Source organism: Nothobranchius furzeri, chromosome 14 (genome assembly GCF_043380555.1).
Source record: "Nothobranchius furzeri strain GRZ-AD chromosome 14, NfurGRZ-RIMD1, whole genome shotgun sequence".
NCBI classification, from domain to species: Eukaryota; Metazoa; Chordata; class Actinopteri; order Cyprinodontiformes; family Nothobranchiidae; genus Nothobranchius; species Nothobranchius furzeri.
In genome coordinates, this window is record NC_091754.1 from 32,064,668 (window position 1) to 32,079,040 (window position 14,373).

Consider the following 14,373-nt stretch of genomic DNA (forward strand, 5'->3'; position numbering starts at 1 on the left):
AGCCGGTTTGGTCGCGACCGACACATCACTACAACAGATGCTTTCTGGATTCACTTTTATTCTCAGCAATCTGTTACGCGGTCAACAAATTGTGCGGCGCCCCATCTCACTGACAGTCGGTGGAACTGATGAGCGCTTTTGAGGATTTCTGCTCCCACTTGATTGACCCACACATCAAGACTGCATCAAATAAACAAACAGCATTTTAAACATTGACAAATGCAAGCAAACCTCTCTTCATTTACTTTAAGGCCCATACAAATGGAATGAATCGCTGCTGCATTTGAATGCACTCTGAGGAGGGACCATTTGCTCCAGCCAGAGGTCACATGATCCATTTATCCTCAAACATCACTTTTATTTTTAAAGTAGTAAATAATCATTCAATACTGTTAAATTTCCATTCATTTTTAAATTAATGTTTAGGTCAAACAAGCTGAACAGAGTGCCCCAGTAACATGTAAACAATTTCACTTAAATCATGACATAAAGATGAATTGTTTTACCTGCTGCGGCCCGAACGCTTAATCCTTCTGCTCCGTGTGAACCTGAGCTGGTCACCTGCAGCTTGCGGGCGTGCACTGTCAGCAATGAGATGCAGAGAAAGTGTGAGATAATCCTCAGATGCGATGATGGAGATCTTTTCTTGATTGTTACCTCCGCAATGTTCTCTGTTTATAACATGCAAAAGTTGTTATTAACAAACTTACTCACGGGCAAACAAATGAATAAATAAACAAATGGCCTCTTGTTAAAACAACCATGGCTCAGTCCATCGCATAATTCATCCCATCGACAAACCCTGATACACTGTTTATTAACACAAGTATTATAAATCTAAAGCAAAGGAACACCAAATATATCTAGTAAAGTTTTGCTTATCCCAACAAACACAGTATAATTTGTGTTTATCAAACAAGTGACACTGTAATAGTGCTAGAATCTGTTAGTAGCAGCTGTGAAACAACACAGTTAACGCTGTTGGATGCATTTTTTGTCCCTTTGATTAATTAAATGATTATTTAAAAAAAATCAAAAAGTCATTAGCTAAAAAATCCACAATGGAGTGGTTGTGAAGCTTATGTAATCATTAATTAATCATTAGATCCTGATTTGTTCATCATTAGTTAAGCTGTTTTTTTGAAGATTAGGTAATCATTAGTGTCTGATTAGTTATTTAGTCATTTCATGATTAACAAACCATTACATAACATACATAACATAAACCGAATGAAAAAATGTTATGAATGAATGAATGAATGAATGAATGAATGAAATCACGAGTATTAAAGTTTACTGACCTTGTTCAATTCTTGACATTACAAATCATATATAAAGCTAATGACAAACTGGTAATATACAAAAGTATTTCTCATATAGAGATAAACAATATAATTTGAGAGAGGAATGGAATTTAAAATACCCGTCTGTGCGAACAACAGTAAAAAGTCAGTGCGTCTCTGTTTGAGGGGTAAAATTATGGAATGGATTAAATGGTGATTTAAAGCAATGTCCAAGTATGACCCAATTTAGAACGTGGTACAAAAATATGGTCTTTATGAGGTACAGGGAGGAAGAGGGATTTTGACTCAAAAAGATCCAATGAGTGGTGTGAGGGTGAGAAAATGGGGTGTGTTGTAAGTATGTGTAGTAGGGAATGTTAATCGCTGTGTGTGGTGGATAAATGGAAAAGGCATGTGGAACTATTTTGCATGAGCCATTTGACTATAGATGAAAATAGAAAATAGAATAGAATAGAAAATAGAATAGAATAGAAAATGTATGATGAATTAGGAGAACGGCATTGTTCCTTTTGATCTTGAACAAATGGGAAAAGGGGGGTAGGATTTAATAAGCACTAGCTTCCTCCTACTCCTTTTCGAACAGAATATGATAATTTAATTTTTGTGTTATTATCAGTGTGATTTTATTTTTAATGTCTACAATGACTTTGTTATTATTATTATTGTTATAGTTATTTTTATTCTTATTATAATGTTCGAAATAAAGATTTCATTCATTCATTCATTTATTCATTAAGTAATCATTCAGGAATCATTAGCTAATAAATCCACCATGGGGTGGTTGTGAAGCTTAGGTAATCATTAGTTAATCATTAAATACTGATTTGCTTGTCATAGGTAGTCATTAGATAAGCCGATTTTGGTACAGTGTTACAGAAAAATCTTCATTGCATTTGCTCCCTTCTTAGTTGGTGAACTCTGAGCCTGTTCCCGTCTGTGTTTTTACCCTCGGAGTGAGGTGCGCTCCCCTTCCCAGCCATGTGCAGCGCATCCGGTGTGATCTGTACTGCTGCTCTCTTGTTGCTGTCAGGAGGCTCTTCACCAGTGCCCACTCCTCACTGCGAGGCAGGCTTGCTGCATGTGTGATGCAGCAGATGGATGAGCACACTGGTGGTAAAAAAAACACACGGCTCTGCAGAGGGGAAACAGGCTAGCTGTGTCTGTGCTCATGTCTCTGCCGTCTGTTTAATGCATTTAAAGGGTTTTTCATATGAGCCAACCCTACTTTACATCATCACATTGTATAAAGATGATTAAACATATTTTTGTCTGTCCAACAGAGTAAAGCTGTTGCATTTGCTGTGAGGACCAACGTGAGTTTCTGTGGTGCATTGGATGAGGATGTTCCTGTGCCTGGCACTGCTGTCTCTTTTGATGCCAAGGACTTCCTCCACATCAAAGAGGTGCCGTTCACTCACTGTTTGGTGATGCTATGCATGTTGTTTCCTTTTACGTGGCTCTAACTCTTCTTCTCTTTCCAGCTAAGCCAGTCTATTATTCTCCATCTTCAACAACGGAAAGATTCTATTGGTCCCATTTCTATATGATTAATATCTTTATAATGTAGAAGTGGGAGAAGGCCTTTGTTTGGCCCAGTTCTAGTTAAACTTTAATACAACTCTTTCTGCAAACTTTCAAAATAAAGGCATCCTTTGTGTTTTCATAATATTTCAATTCATAATTTCAAAATGAATAGTACAGAGTATACCAAACTCATGCATTTGAGTATAACTTTGTTTATGTAACCTGGTTTAAACATCTGGGCCTTTGTTGTCCTGGTCAGCATGTGAGTTAATTTGTCCACATGCCTGAAAATGTGAAACCTTCTGGAATTAACACAAATCAGTTTGTCTTTGGGTGTCCTGTGTAGTTAGATTTTTTTCAGGTCTAGCTGAGTTTGAAGTTCACTAGATGTTGTGATTAAAGACGTTTATCGTAAATACTTTAACACTGCAGTTCTAAAGCTTGGTATGTGTTATTTTGAATAGATAAATCTCCCTCCATGGAGAGCAACATTTTTCCTGCAAATGAAGGAAGTCTAGTTGTCCTAGTTCGAATTAAGTTGAACAGACAATGTTTTATTTTATTATTTATTTATTTTCATGCAGGACTGTTGGATCCTTGATAAAACAATCTTTTTTGATAAGAAACAAATAATGAAAAAAATTCATTTTGGTGCAAGAAAGAATGTTTGTTTACCAAATGTAACAAAAATATGGCTGAACGGGCCAAAATCAAGATTGGTACTGTAGCGTGATGAATTGTCCATTTCTGACCTAAAAGGCCCCGCTCTATTTGCTCTGCCCAAGCAAAACCATAAGTTTCTGACACAAGCCTAATCTACAAGATATGGGCCAAGGCCACTCATGCTCTGTGCTCTTATCTAAACTGTTGCTTCCTCGGACAGCACAAGAAAGAAGAAAGAAGACGAAGAACTCTTCTCTTTAAATAATAATCAAATAACTTTGTTAGTCCAAATAATCATTCAAAGCTCAATGTTCAATGAATCTGTGAAATGAGAATATTAATTACTTGATATTATAATCCTATGATAGTGTTATAATAAGTAATATAACTTTAAACTAGACACTAGACTGATCACACTTAATGCTAAAGTCACGTGACACATTTCCTTTTCCTGATCCAATCAGAACCTTCCAGATCTGACGTGAGGCGTGGTTTTGTTGGTGCTTGGTAAATCCCCTTTTTTCCTGTCTAATTCTGATTCGACAGTAAATCAAAACATCCAAATGATAAAACGATGCCCCACGTCATCTTAACTTGAGTTCCAAGCGTTCTAGAGAAGTTATCGGAGTGGCCAATCCGTAACTTTCCTCTTAAAGCCGAAAGAACCTAACGACAAGCTGGATCAAATCTGTTGCATGTTCCACCTGCTGCAACGGTTCCTTCAGAAAAAAGCTGAACCATCACGACCCCTTCAGAGTCTCGCTGATGCCAATAAACTGTCGTGACCTGGGAGTAACTCAAGACTGGAAGGGTCGGCAACCGCTGCATATCTACAGGCGTCGGTTCCAAGAGGGTCCAAGCTGGACCCTCGACATTCTGGATCTAATCGGGGACTTCCGTTGGGGTACGCAGACTGACAGATGGGGTCTCAATGTGTGCTATAATCTCCAAACCAAAGCTTAGAGTGAAACACCCTTTCACTCCCACTCAGAACTAACAGTCTCTCCGGATTTGCTGGTTCTGAACATATTTCACACACACACCATCCTCAGTCTTACTCCACCTTAATTACATCACACATGTAGTGTTTAAAGTTAGTCTTGTTCAAATTGTTTAGAAATAAATCTTTTTAACTTTTTAAACCTGACTCTCTCTCTTTCTTGGAGTTGATACGAAGTGTTGCTCAATCCCTGCAATAAAACGATCCGATATTCTGGTTCAATTTACTCAAAGATCCATTAAGGTGATATTTCATATTTTATGATACTTCACATTCTATGGTTTCTAATTAAATGTAAGAACATCTTCTCTACAGTACTAAAGTAGACTGCAACTGACTTTAACCCTGCAGCCTGCTGTCTGCAGGTTTCAAGTCCTTCAGGTTATCCTGTAATGTGAACGACAGGCATGAAAACATTCTCCCACATCAGCTTTGTCTAAAATGAAAAAGTACAGATGAAATAGAACTATTTGATTCCATCTTCTTCCACTTATCTGTAACAGGCCCAGGAGGAAAGCCCAGACAATCCTCTTCACAGCTCCCTCTGAAGGAGGTGCTCCAAGGGCAGAGAAGGTGTATAATCCATCCAGTGGGTTCTTGGTCTTTCCGGGATGTCCTCCCAGTGGGATATGCTTGGGATACCTCCAATTGAGGCGACCAAGAAGCATCCTCACTAAATGCTTGTACCACCTTTCTTTCTGCTGCGAGGAGCAGCGGCTCTACTCCACCCCCACCCCCCCACCACCCCCCACCCCCCCCAGTAGACGGAGCTCCTCAGTTGCCTATATAAGGAGCTCACTTCTCTTATCTGGGATTTCTGTTCACTCAGCTCCTTCTTCACCACCACACTTTCTTTACTAATTATGAAACCCTAACCCATCAGTCCATCTCCTGCTCTGTTCCAACTTCAGTCAAGGACAAGCCATTTCACACTTGACTGCAAATCCCTTAAGTGTACGCTGAAGGGTCGTGGCTTGAAGACACCAACAGAACTACATCATCTGCTAAAAGCAAAGATGAGATCCAGATGTTCCCAAACCAGACATCCACTTCTCTGTGACTACAACGTGAAGCCCTTTGTGACTTGCGTCTTTGAAAAGTGCAACATAAATAAAACTTCTCCTTCTTCTTCTACACCTTCGTACACCGGCACAGAGGGGTGGAAACCACCGTGCACCACTCATGTTAGTGGCAGTAATGAGCACACAGACAGTCCTTGCGCTATCCCAGAATTTAAAGAATAAAGAAAGCAGATCAGGTTTGAGATCTTTTTATTTTCTTTACTTATTTTAGTGTTCTTGTGGTTTTCCTCACAGAAGTACAACAACGACTGGTGGATCGGCCGCCTGGTGAAAGAGGGCTGTGATGTTGGCTTCATCCCGAGCCCGCTGAAGCTGGAAAACATTCGACTCCAGCAGGAGCAGAAGAGAGGGCGCTTCCATAGGTGAGCAGAAGAGACGAGTGAGTGCTGACTGCAGAGGACTCAGTGGCAGCAGACATAGAAGGGGCTTTAGATTTAGAAGAGAGACTCTTTAGGGACAAGCAGAAGTTGGCAGTTGAGCCTGGAGATAAGCAACAGATCTGTGGATGACAGCCAGGCTGTGCTGTGTGGTCCGGCCTCTCCAAGGTGTGCCTGGTCTGTGGCCATGGCAGGATTTTCCATCAGATGGAGCTGCTGGGTTTTAGCCAACGAGATGATTAGTGATGCTGAGACAACGCTGTGAGATGAAAAGTCTCACCATCTTAAATCATTTTGTTCTTGTTTTTGGTTTGTTCCACCGAGAAGTCGGTTAGGTTTATATCTGTTAAACCTGCAGCTTGATGCCAAAGTTATAACCCATTTGAATTCTGATAACTGACTACGCTGCCTTTTTTTGTCTTTAGCTCACTCACATCACAAGAAGTCTATAAATAACCTGCACCTCAGCGGAGAGCTAATGTTTATTTTGAATTTCACACGAGCGTTTCCTCCTTCTGCTCTCTGTCGTTAACGCAGCAGTAAATCCAGCGCCAATTCTTCCTCCAGTCTGGGAGAAGTGGTGTCCGGCACATTCAAACCAAACCCAAACTCGGCAGGTCCGTCCTACAGCTCGCATACCACACATGGGTTTAGTTTCCTCGTTTCCTCATGATCTTTTTGCTTCTTTTTCAGGAAAGCAGAAACAAAAAGTGGTGAGTGTGGTGAATTACACACAGGAGCAGTCATTTATATGGCCTGTATAAAATTACCATGAGGTTAAAGAAGTTAAAGATGAATGATTTTCCTTGAACAGTAACTGTTAAAAGATCTGATTTCTTATTAAATTTGTTGGATTTTTATGGATGACATCTTTTAAAAATGCCTCCGCTTGTTTTAGATACGACGTTTGCTAACTTGTGTAACACCTCTGCACAAAAACCACATAATCGTGTGTATAGAACATAGATATTGACAATGCTGTAAAGGTTCTATGATATTTAGGAGACTGGAGCAGTTACAAAACGACATTAATACACTTAGTTTTTGCAACAACCATTAGGATGTAGCCACATTCCTCCAAGCAGAGGCTGCAGATATTAGAAAGACGTTGGATGTTTACAACTTTTGCACAGAAACACATTTCATGATGACCAAATTATCCTTTTTAACGATGCGGTTGGTGCACCTATGTCTGCATTACGCAGCTCTAAGATGGTCCAGGCTGTACCTCGATTATAATTCAGTGCTATTCAGCTGCTGCTGTGAGACAGAGATGTTATTGCTGCTGTCTTACTAAGTTACTGGGCTGTTAAAGCAAAAGCATATATATTTTATTTATTTGTGCCTGAATTTAATATTGCTTCTGATAACAAATAAAAGCAGGCTTAATATTTTTTTTCCATTTGAATTTAAATCAAATAAATGTTTTTAGTCAACTTCCTGTTGTTTTAAAATGATCGTTTACCATTGCTGGACTCATATTTAGGTAAATAAAATACAGAAACACAAAAGAGCTGAGAAAACGTTTATAAAATATCACAAGTTGACTAGCTGTTTGCTCCCGCCCCTCCAGACTGAGCACCTCCCGCCCTATGATGTGGTTCCCTCTATGAGGCCGGTCGTGCTGGTGGGTCCGTCCCTGAAAGGTTACGAGGTGAAATCTTCCCAGACATTTCTCCACAGTCACTTGTGTGTTTTCAGACATGTTTGTGTCCACAAAGCAATCCAGGCAGTGTGCTTACAGTGAAAAGCAGTCACCTCACAGAGAGCTCTTCCCACAGACTCAACATTCAAATTAAATCGAGTGCTCACTGATGATCAGCTGGAAGCACAGCACAGATAATAAAAGAAGCCACGGAGGTGGTGGCAGAGCTGAAGTCGGTTGTCATGGAATCACGCTTCTCACCTCCTTTCCTGTCTGGTGTTGCCATGGTAACAGGCTTCTAGATAAACCGCATCGGTCTGAAAAAGTGGAACACGGTTTGAAATTAGAACCACAGAAATTAAGTGTTGAAGGTGGGACATGAGTCAAGTGATTGTTTTTCCTCTAAAATGTCCAAATAGCAACCAAACGGGAACACTTTGGGACTGTTCTGATATTAAAACTAACATAGTTGTCCAACACAAGTAAAGATGTGCTGTAGCAACATCTAATAAAATGATGCTTTTGTTGCAGGATCCTGTTAAAGGATCATCAGAGGATGAGACTTGTTTAGCTTTCAGGCCAGTAACTCGCTGGACTGGAACTACTGGTGACAAGTTGTAAACTGCATTCATGAGGGGGCTTTCAAAATGTCTCAAAAGTTTGCAAAAGTTCTTGAGTTTCATGTGCCTTGCTCTAGTTTGGTGGAGATGTCATGAGTCATTCCAGGCACCTGGAACCTGTTCCATCGAGTTAGCATGAGTCAGAAGGTGTGAAAAACGTGAGAGAACCTTGGAAGGGGTTGTGACAGGAGTGAAATGGTCGTCTATTGAAATGAGGCCACACGCGAACAAATTAAGACCTAATTTAAACAGTGAGCATTCATCACAAGCCCCGCAAGAGGCCCTGTAAGCATGTTAAAAATGATCTGATATACAAATTCAGTTTGAAATGAAAATGTGCATTTTTACTCACAGGTGTGTGTTCATAGTCACCAGCAGCTGCAGCCCAGTGAAACAAGCTGAATACAATTTGTGTTTGTGCCTCCAGGGAGGATCTGATCAACAGTTATCATCCCTGATGCTGATCCAAATGATTTAAGATGAAACATCTGCCAGTGCAGCAGTTTACTTTATTTAGCTTTTATTTTTCTTTTGCAGGATTTATTTCTTGTTGGTCTCTGATCTGTATTAGTTAGACAGCAGCTGGTGATTGTAATCATGCTCATAAACTGTTGGGTAATTTTATCAACCCAGGATTACCTCAGAGAAAGTTCAAAGCACATGGGGAAATGGTAATCAATTTATCAAAACCAATACCATTAATCAGCAATCAATTTAGACTTTACAAAGTTTTCTTGACCGGAATAGGGTGGCTTGCCAACCCCGGGTCGGGAGAGAGGTCCTACCTCAAGTGGAGGAGTTTAAGTATCACGAGTGAGGGTAGGAGGGATCGGGAGATCGACAGGCGGATTGGTTCGGCGTCTGCAGTGATGCGGACGCTGAGCCGATCTGTCGTGGTGAAGAGGGAGCTGAGCCAGAAAGCCAGGCTCTTGATTTACCGGTCGATCTACGTCCAAATCCTCACCTATGGTCATGAGCTTTGGGTAATGACCGAAAGAACGAGATCGCGGATACAAGCGGCCGAAATAAGTTTCCTCCGTAGGGTGGCCGGGCTCAGCCTTAGAGATAGGGTGAGGAGCTTGGACATTCGGGAGGGACTCGGAGTAGAACCGCTGCTCCTCCGGATCGAAAGGAGTCAGTTGAGGTGGTTTGGGCATCTGGTCAGGAAGCCTCCCTGGGGAGGTGTTTCAGGCATGTCCTGCCGGCAGGAGGCCCCCGGGTCGACCCAGGACACGTTGGAGAGGTTACATCTCCAATCTGGTCCGGGAACGCCTTGGGGTCCTGCCGGAGGAGCTGGTGGAGGTAGCTGGGGAGAGGACGGTCTGGAGCTCCCTAGTTGGGATGCTGCCCCCGCGACCCGGACCCGGATAAGCGGAGGAAGACGACGACGACAAAGTGGAGAGGAAAAAGTACACACCAGTCAGGTTGTCAGTTCGCTCTCGTCGGACAGATGTCCTCCAAAAGCTTTTATTAAGCACACACAAAAGATTACGCACACACGTTGAGACTTTCAGACAGGAAGCCGTAATAGACACACCAGGTGCATTTTAAATCAACAAGAGCAGTCTGGACTTTCTCAAGGGAGTTTTACTGATAAGAGGACTGGTACCAGGACCGGTACCAAGACAAGGTCAAACCTCCCAAAACCTCCTCCCTGTAGGACCTGCAAAAGCCTGTCTGTTCGCAGAGTAATATAAATGGAATGAGCTACATTTAAACAGACACCAGATGCCTAACAGTCAAAACATTAATTCAATAATGTTAATATCAGTTTTTACCCATCATAAATGTTTCTGGATGCTGTAGAAAATGAATAATAGCAAAAATATAAAAAATCGAAATTGAGTTTCAGAATAAAACCTTACTTTAAAAGTTGGCTGGTGTACTTTAGTCATTCACTGTGCACTGTTTTATTTATATTTTTTGGCCACTTTTTGTTGCTTCTAATCACATTTTTTGTATGTCAGCTCAGAAGAAAAATTGTGCAACGGTGCAGAGTAGAGCTCGGTCAAGTGTGTAATGCACAGGTCTGACTTGGCAGCAGCATGAATGAGCTTCATCAGAATGAACAACAACCCAGATTTTCTCATTTGTTGCTCAGTATAACTGTAAAAATGTGCATAATATAAGCTTGTATAAACACCTTTACAAGTCACTTCCTCTGCATTGCATTTCATGAACTTTATATCTGCTCTTATCTTCCTCTTCCCTTTTCATCCTCTGTCATCAACCTGATCCACTGCTGCAGGTGACAGACATGATGCAGAAAGCACTGTTTGACTTCCTGAAGCACAAGTTTGATGGGAGGTGAGTGGTGACAGTATGACAGCCTCTCTTGTAAAGCCGTCATCCTGCTGCCGATGTCCTCTTGTGACATGTACAATTTTCTTCTCTGCAGGATATCCATCACAAGGGTCACAGCTGACATATCGTTGGCCAAGAGGTCAGTACTTAACAACCCCAGTAAGAGGGCCATCATTGAGAGATCCAACACCCGCTCCAGCCTTGGTAAAGCTACAGGACTGTCTCACTCAATGATGTGCATGTCTTGTAGGTGTTGAAGGAGGTGATAAATATTTTTGAACTGTCGGCTCATCCCGTTGTCCTTCTGCTGTACGTCCTTGTTTACCTTTAGCGGAGGTGCAGAGTGAAATAGAAAGGATCTTTGAGCTGGCGAGATCTCTTCAGCTGGTGGTTTTGGATGCAGACACAATTAATCACCCAGCACAGCTCATCAAGACATCATTAGCTCCCATTGTTGTTCATGTTAAAGTGTCTTCAGCCAAGGTAAGACTGATGGCCACTGCATAACGCTTATGTCACCAAGTCCACCATGATCTCCTCTAGACCAAAGACTAATGTGAGTCCATCTGTCTCACAGCTGAAGCTTGGACCAAACAGGGACATAAAACAGAACAATGACCCCAAATACAGAAGCAGAGCTACATCCGAACAGCTGAAAATAAGAAATAAAAAAATCAGTGGTCCAATCAAATCCAGACCTGCTGTGACAGACCTTTAAAAGCAGAAACTAGCTGGAGTGCAGAAAAAACTAATATAGGAAACATGACTTTGCCTGTCAGCTACATGGATAAGAAACCCAGCCTAAAGTAACACAGAGCAGTTTCCTGCTCCTCCACCCTACTGGCTGAAAGTGGAACTGCAACTACTGTAAGCAACCCTGCAGCAGCCTGCTGTAGCTAGTGCTACCAACGAGCTAACACTAACACGAGTCAAGTCTTACTAAGTAAGACACAATTTAAAAGATCCACACTATTGGACAAACAACATAATTACTTACAAGTCCAGCAACAAAGCCAGGTCACCATCAGCCTGTGATTTCATAGCCTTTTCAGCTTCCCTAAACTAGATGCTTGCTCCGGTTTTAGCTCTTTGCTTCACCTCCAAAGACATTACTGTCTTACCCTTACTTTTAGGCTTCGCCATGATGCCAACAGAAAATCAAACTTCTTATTGTGCTTTCTATTGACGATCAGCAAACTGAAAAAGCTAACTGCACAGAAAATAGCCAGCAGCTGTAATGCAGGTATGTGTAATGAATTAGATTACAGGTTATTTAATGAGCCATAAGGCGTAGGAGTCCATAGGAAATATGAAATCCACCTTACTGATCTGTTAGGTTATTTAAACCAGAAGATTGGAACTTTTTATTGCAGGGATTAGAAAACAGCTTCGTATTCACTCAGAGACAACAGAAGAGAGAGAGTCAATTTTAAAAGTTAAGAATTTTATTACTAACAAATTAAACTAGACTGACTTTAAACACTACATGTATGGTGTAACTAAAGTGGATGAGACGGTGAATGGATGACGTGTGATGTAATCAGAACCAGCAAATCTGAAGAAACGATTAGTTCTGACGGGAACTGAAGGTGATGTCTTTGCATTAAGCTTTGGTTAGGAGGTTCATAAACACATGAGACACCATTTGCCGGTCTACATACCCTGAGCGGAAGTCCCCGTCGAGATCAGGAGGTGTAAAGGTCCATCTTAACCTTATGGAACCGGAGCCCGTAGAAGAAGCCACGGCAACCGACCACCCGTCCTGGGATACGTCCGGGTCACGGCAATTTTGTTGGGGTCTGGTGAGACCCGAGCCTGGGTCTTGATGGTTCAGCTTTTATTCTAAAAGGAACTGTGGCCGCTGTTGGAATAGCGATGAATTTTTCAGCTTGTCGTTGTTTCTTTCGGTTAAAGAGTTTAGATCAGGATTGGCCACTCCGTCACTTTCTCTGGAACGCTTTGAACTGGCATTAGAGATGACGTGGGCATTGTTCTATACTTCGGATGTTATAGTTTATTGTCAAATGAAAAATGACCAAACACCATCAAAACCACACCTCCGTCAGATCTGTGAGATTCTGATTGGATCAGTGAAAGTAATGTGTCATGTCTTTTTAACGCTGCGTGAAATGAGTCCTGTTGGAACGTTTTAAAGTCATATTACTTATTATATTTTATAGGATTATAATAAAGTAATTAATATTTTGATTTCACAGATCGGTCACATCTTATTCATTGACTAACACTTTGATAGATTAGCTTTATTAAAATAGAGTTCTTTGATTTATTAAAAGAAACTAATTCATTCTTCATTCTTCTGTTGAGCTGAAAATAAGCAGGTTAGAAGGAACACATGAGACCTTGAGACCATATCTCATGCAGACTAGTCTTGTGCAGAGAAGGGGAAAAACAGTCATTCCATTCCGTTACATATGCTTGGCACCCTAGAACACCTACCCGCTCCACTAAGCTGTTAAGTGCAGTATCTGGCCTGCAGAGGGCTGCAGAGTGGTGTCACTCAGCGACATTTAAAATATGTAACTGGTTAGGTTTCTAACCCAACAATAACTGAGATCAATGTTAAGGCTCTAGCTTTAAGTTAAAAAAAAACTACTTAATGTTACCTTAATGCCTTTGGGCTAAATCTGATCAGAAAGATCAAGATTTTCAGTCTGAAGTTGGATGTACCAAACATGTCAGTATGTGGGCTAATTAACCTCTATGAATGAAAGCAGCGCTGTAAAAAAAAAATGTGAAAAAACACTTTCATGATGTGGTACAAGGGGCTAATTAGGTTTTTTTTACTTTTGTTTTTAATATCATGAAAAGATTATTAACATTCATCGTCCGAACAGCAGGATTTTACTGTGATTTTAGTCTCAGTACAACAGAAGGCAAATCTATCCTGGCAGAAAACATGAGTGTAGTGTGTGGAGCTACTTTGTAAGGTTGCTTGAATGAAAATGCATTATGTATAGTAAACTTGCATGCAATCTATTTTTGTTCCATAATTTGAGATTTATATTTATGCTTGCCTACTCTATATGTATTTTACAGGTTCTGCAGCGGCTCATCAAATCAAGAGGAAAATCTCAAAGCAAACATTTAAATGTGCAGCTCGTTGCAGCTGAGAAGCTGGCTCAGTGCCCATCTGTGCGTAAACTTCCAAACGTTCACTTTTAAATCAAAAGAAACAGCCAAAGCTTCACTCTACATGTGGATAATGCTGCATGCACCAACTGCTCTTGTGTCTCCTCCTCTCACGCCTCAGGAGATGTTTGACATAATTCTGGATGAGAACCAGCTGGAAGATGCCTGTGAGCACCTGGCAGAGTACCTGGAGGCATACTGGCGTGCTACACACACTTCATTTCGCACGCCTGTCAACCCCCTGCTGGGACGCAATTTGGGCTCCACGGCTCTGTCCCCGTATCCCACCACCAATCAGGTGAACATCCCAGACTGTAGTAAAACATTATCTTGCACTTGCTGGTTTTTGTTTTTTGAGAATTTCAAGTTTGATTGTTTAAAAAGATGTTGTATGTATGATATGAAGAAGAAATGCAGTAATAAAATAGCCACTATGGTTTTAGCACTTTCTAGAATTTAGCATAAAAGACTTGTGTTGCATCTGCTGGCTTCTCAGGAGGTCAGCATTGCTCCTGGGTTTAACATCCATCCATCCATCTATTCATTTTCAACCGCTTGTCCCGGGGTCGGGTCCCGGGGGCAGCAGCCTAAGCACAGAGGCCCATACTTCCCTCTCCCCAGCCACTTGGGCCAGCACTTCAGAGGGAATCCCTGACCAGCCGAGATTCAGTCCCTCCAGTGTGTTCTGGGTCTTTTTTTGGGTC

The 14,373-nt window shown here is 41.3% G+C and overlaps 1 protein-coding gene across 2 annotated transcripts in view; it reads left to right on the forward strand.

The window, feature by feature from the left end:
• Positions 1-14,373, forward strand: part of cacnb4a (calcium channel, voltage-dependent, beta 4a subunit) — a 53,486-nt gene that overhangs the window by 37,711 nt on the left and 1,402 nt on the right. For both annotated transcript variants that reach the window (XM_015965896.3, XM_015965897.3), the window contains 10 exons: positions 2,585-2,707; positions 5,808-5,935; positions 6,488-6,567; positions 6,644-6,663; positions 7,524-7,604; positions 10,464-10,522; positions 10,614-10,723; positions 10,851-11,002; positions 13,577-13,672; positions 13,791-13,967. In XM_015965896.3, the coding sequence (XP_015821382.1) occupies positions 2,585-2,707; positions 5,808-5,935; positions 6,488-6,567; positions 6,644-6,663; positions 7,524-7,604; positions 10,464-10,522; positions 10,614-10,723; positions 10,851-11,002; positions 13,577-13,672; positions 13,791-13,967 (1,026 nt within the window). The remainder of the gene's footprint in view (positions 1-2,584; positions 2,708-5,807; positions 5,936-6,487; positions 6,568-6,643; positions 6,664-7,523; positions 7,605-10,463; positions 10,523-10,613; positions 10,724-10,850; positions 11,003-13,576; positions 13,673-13,790; positions 13,968-14,373) is intronic.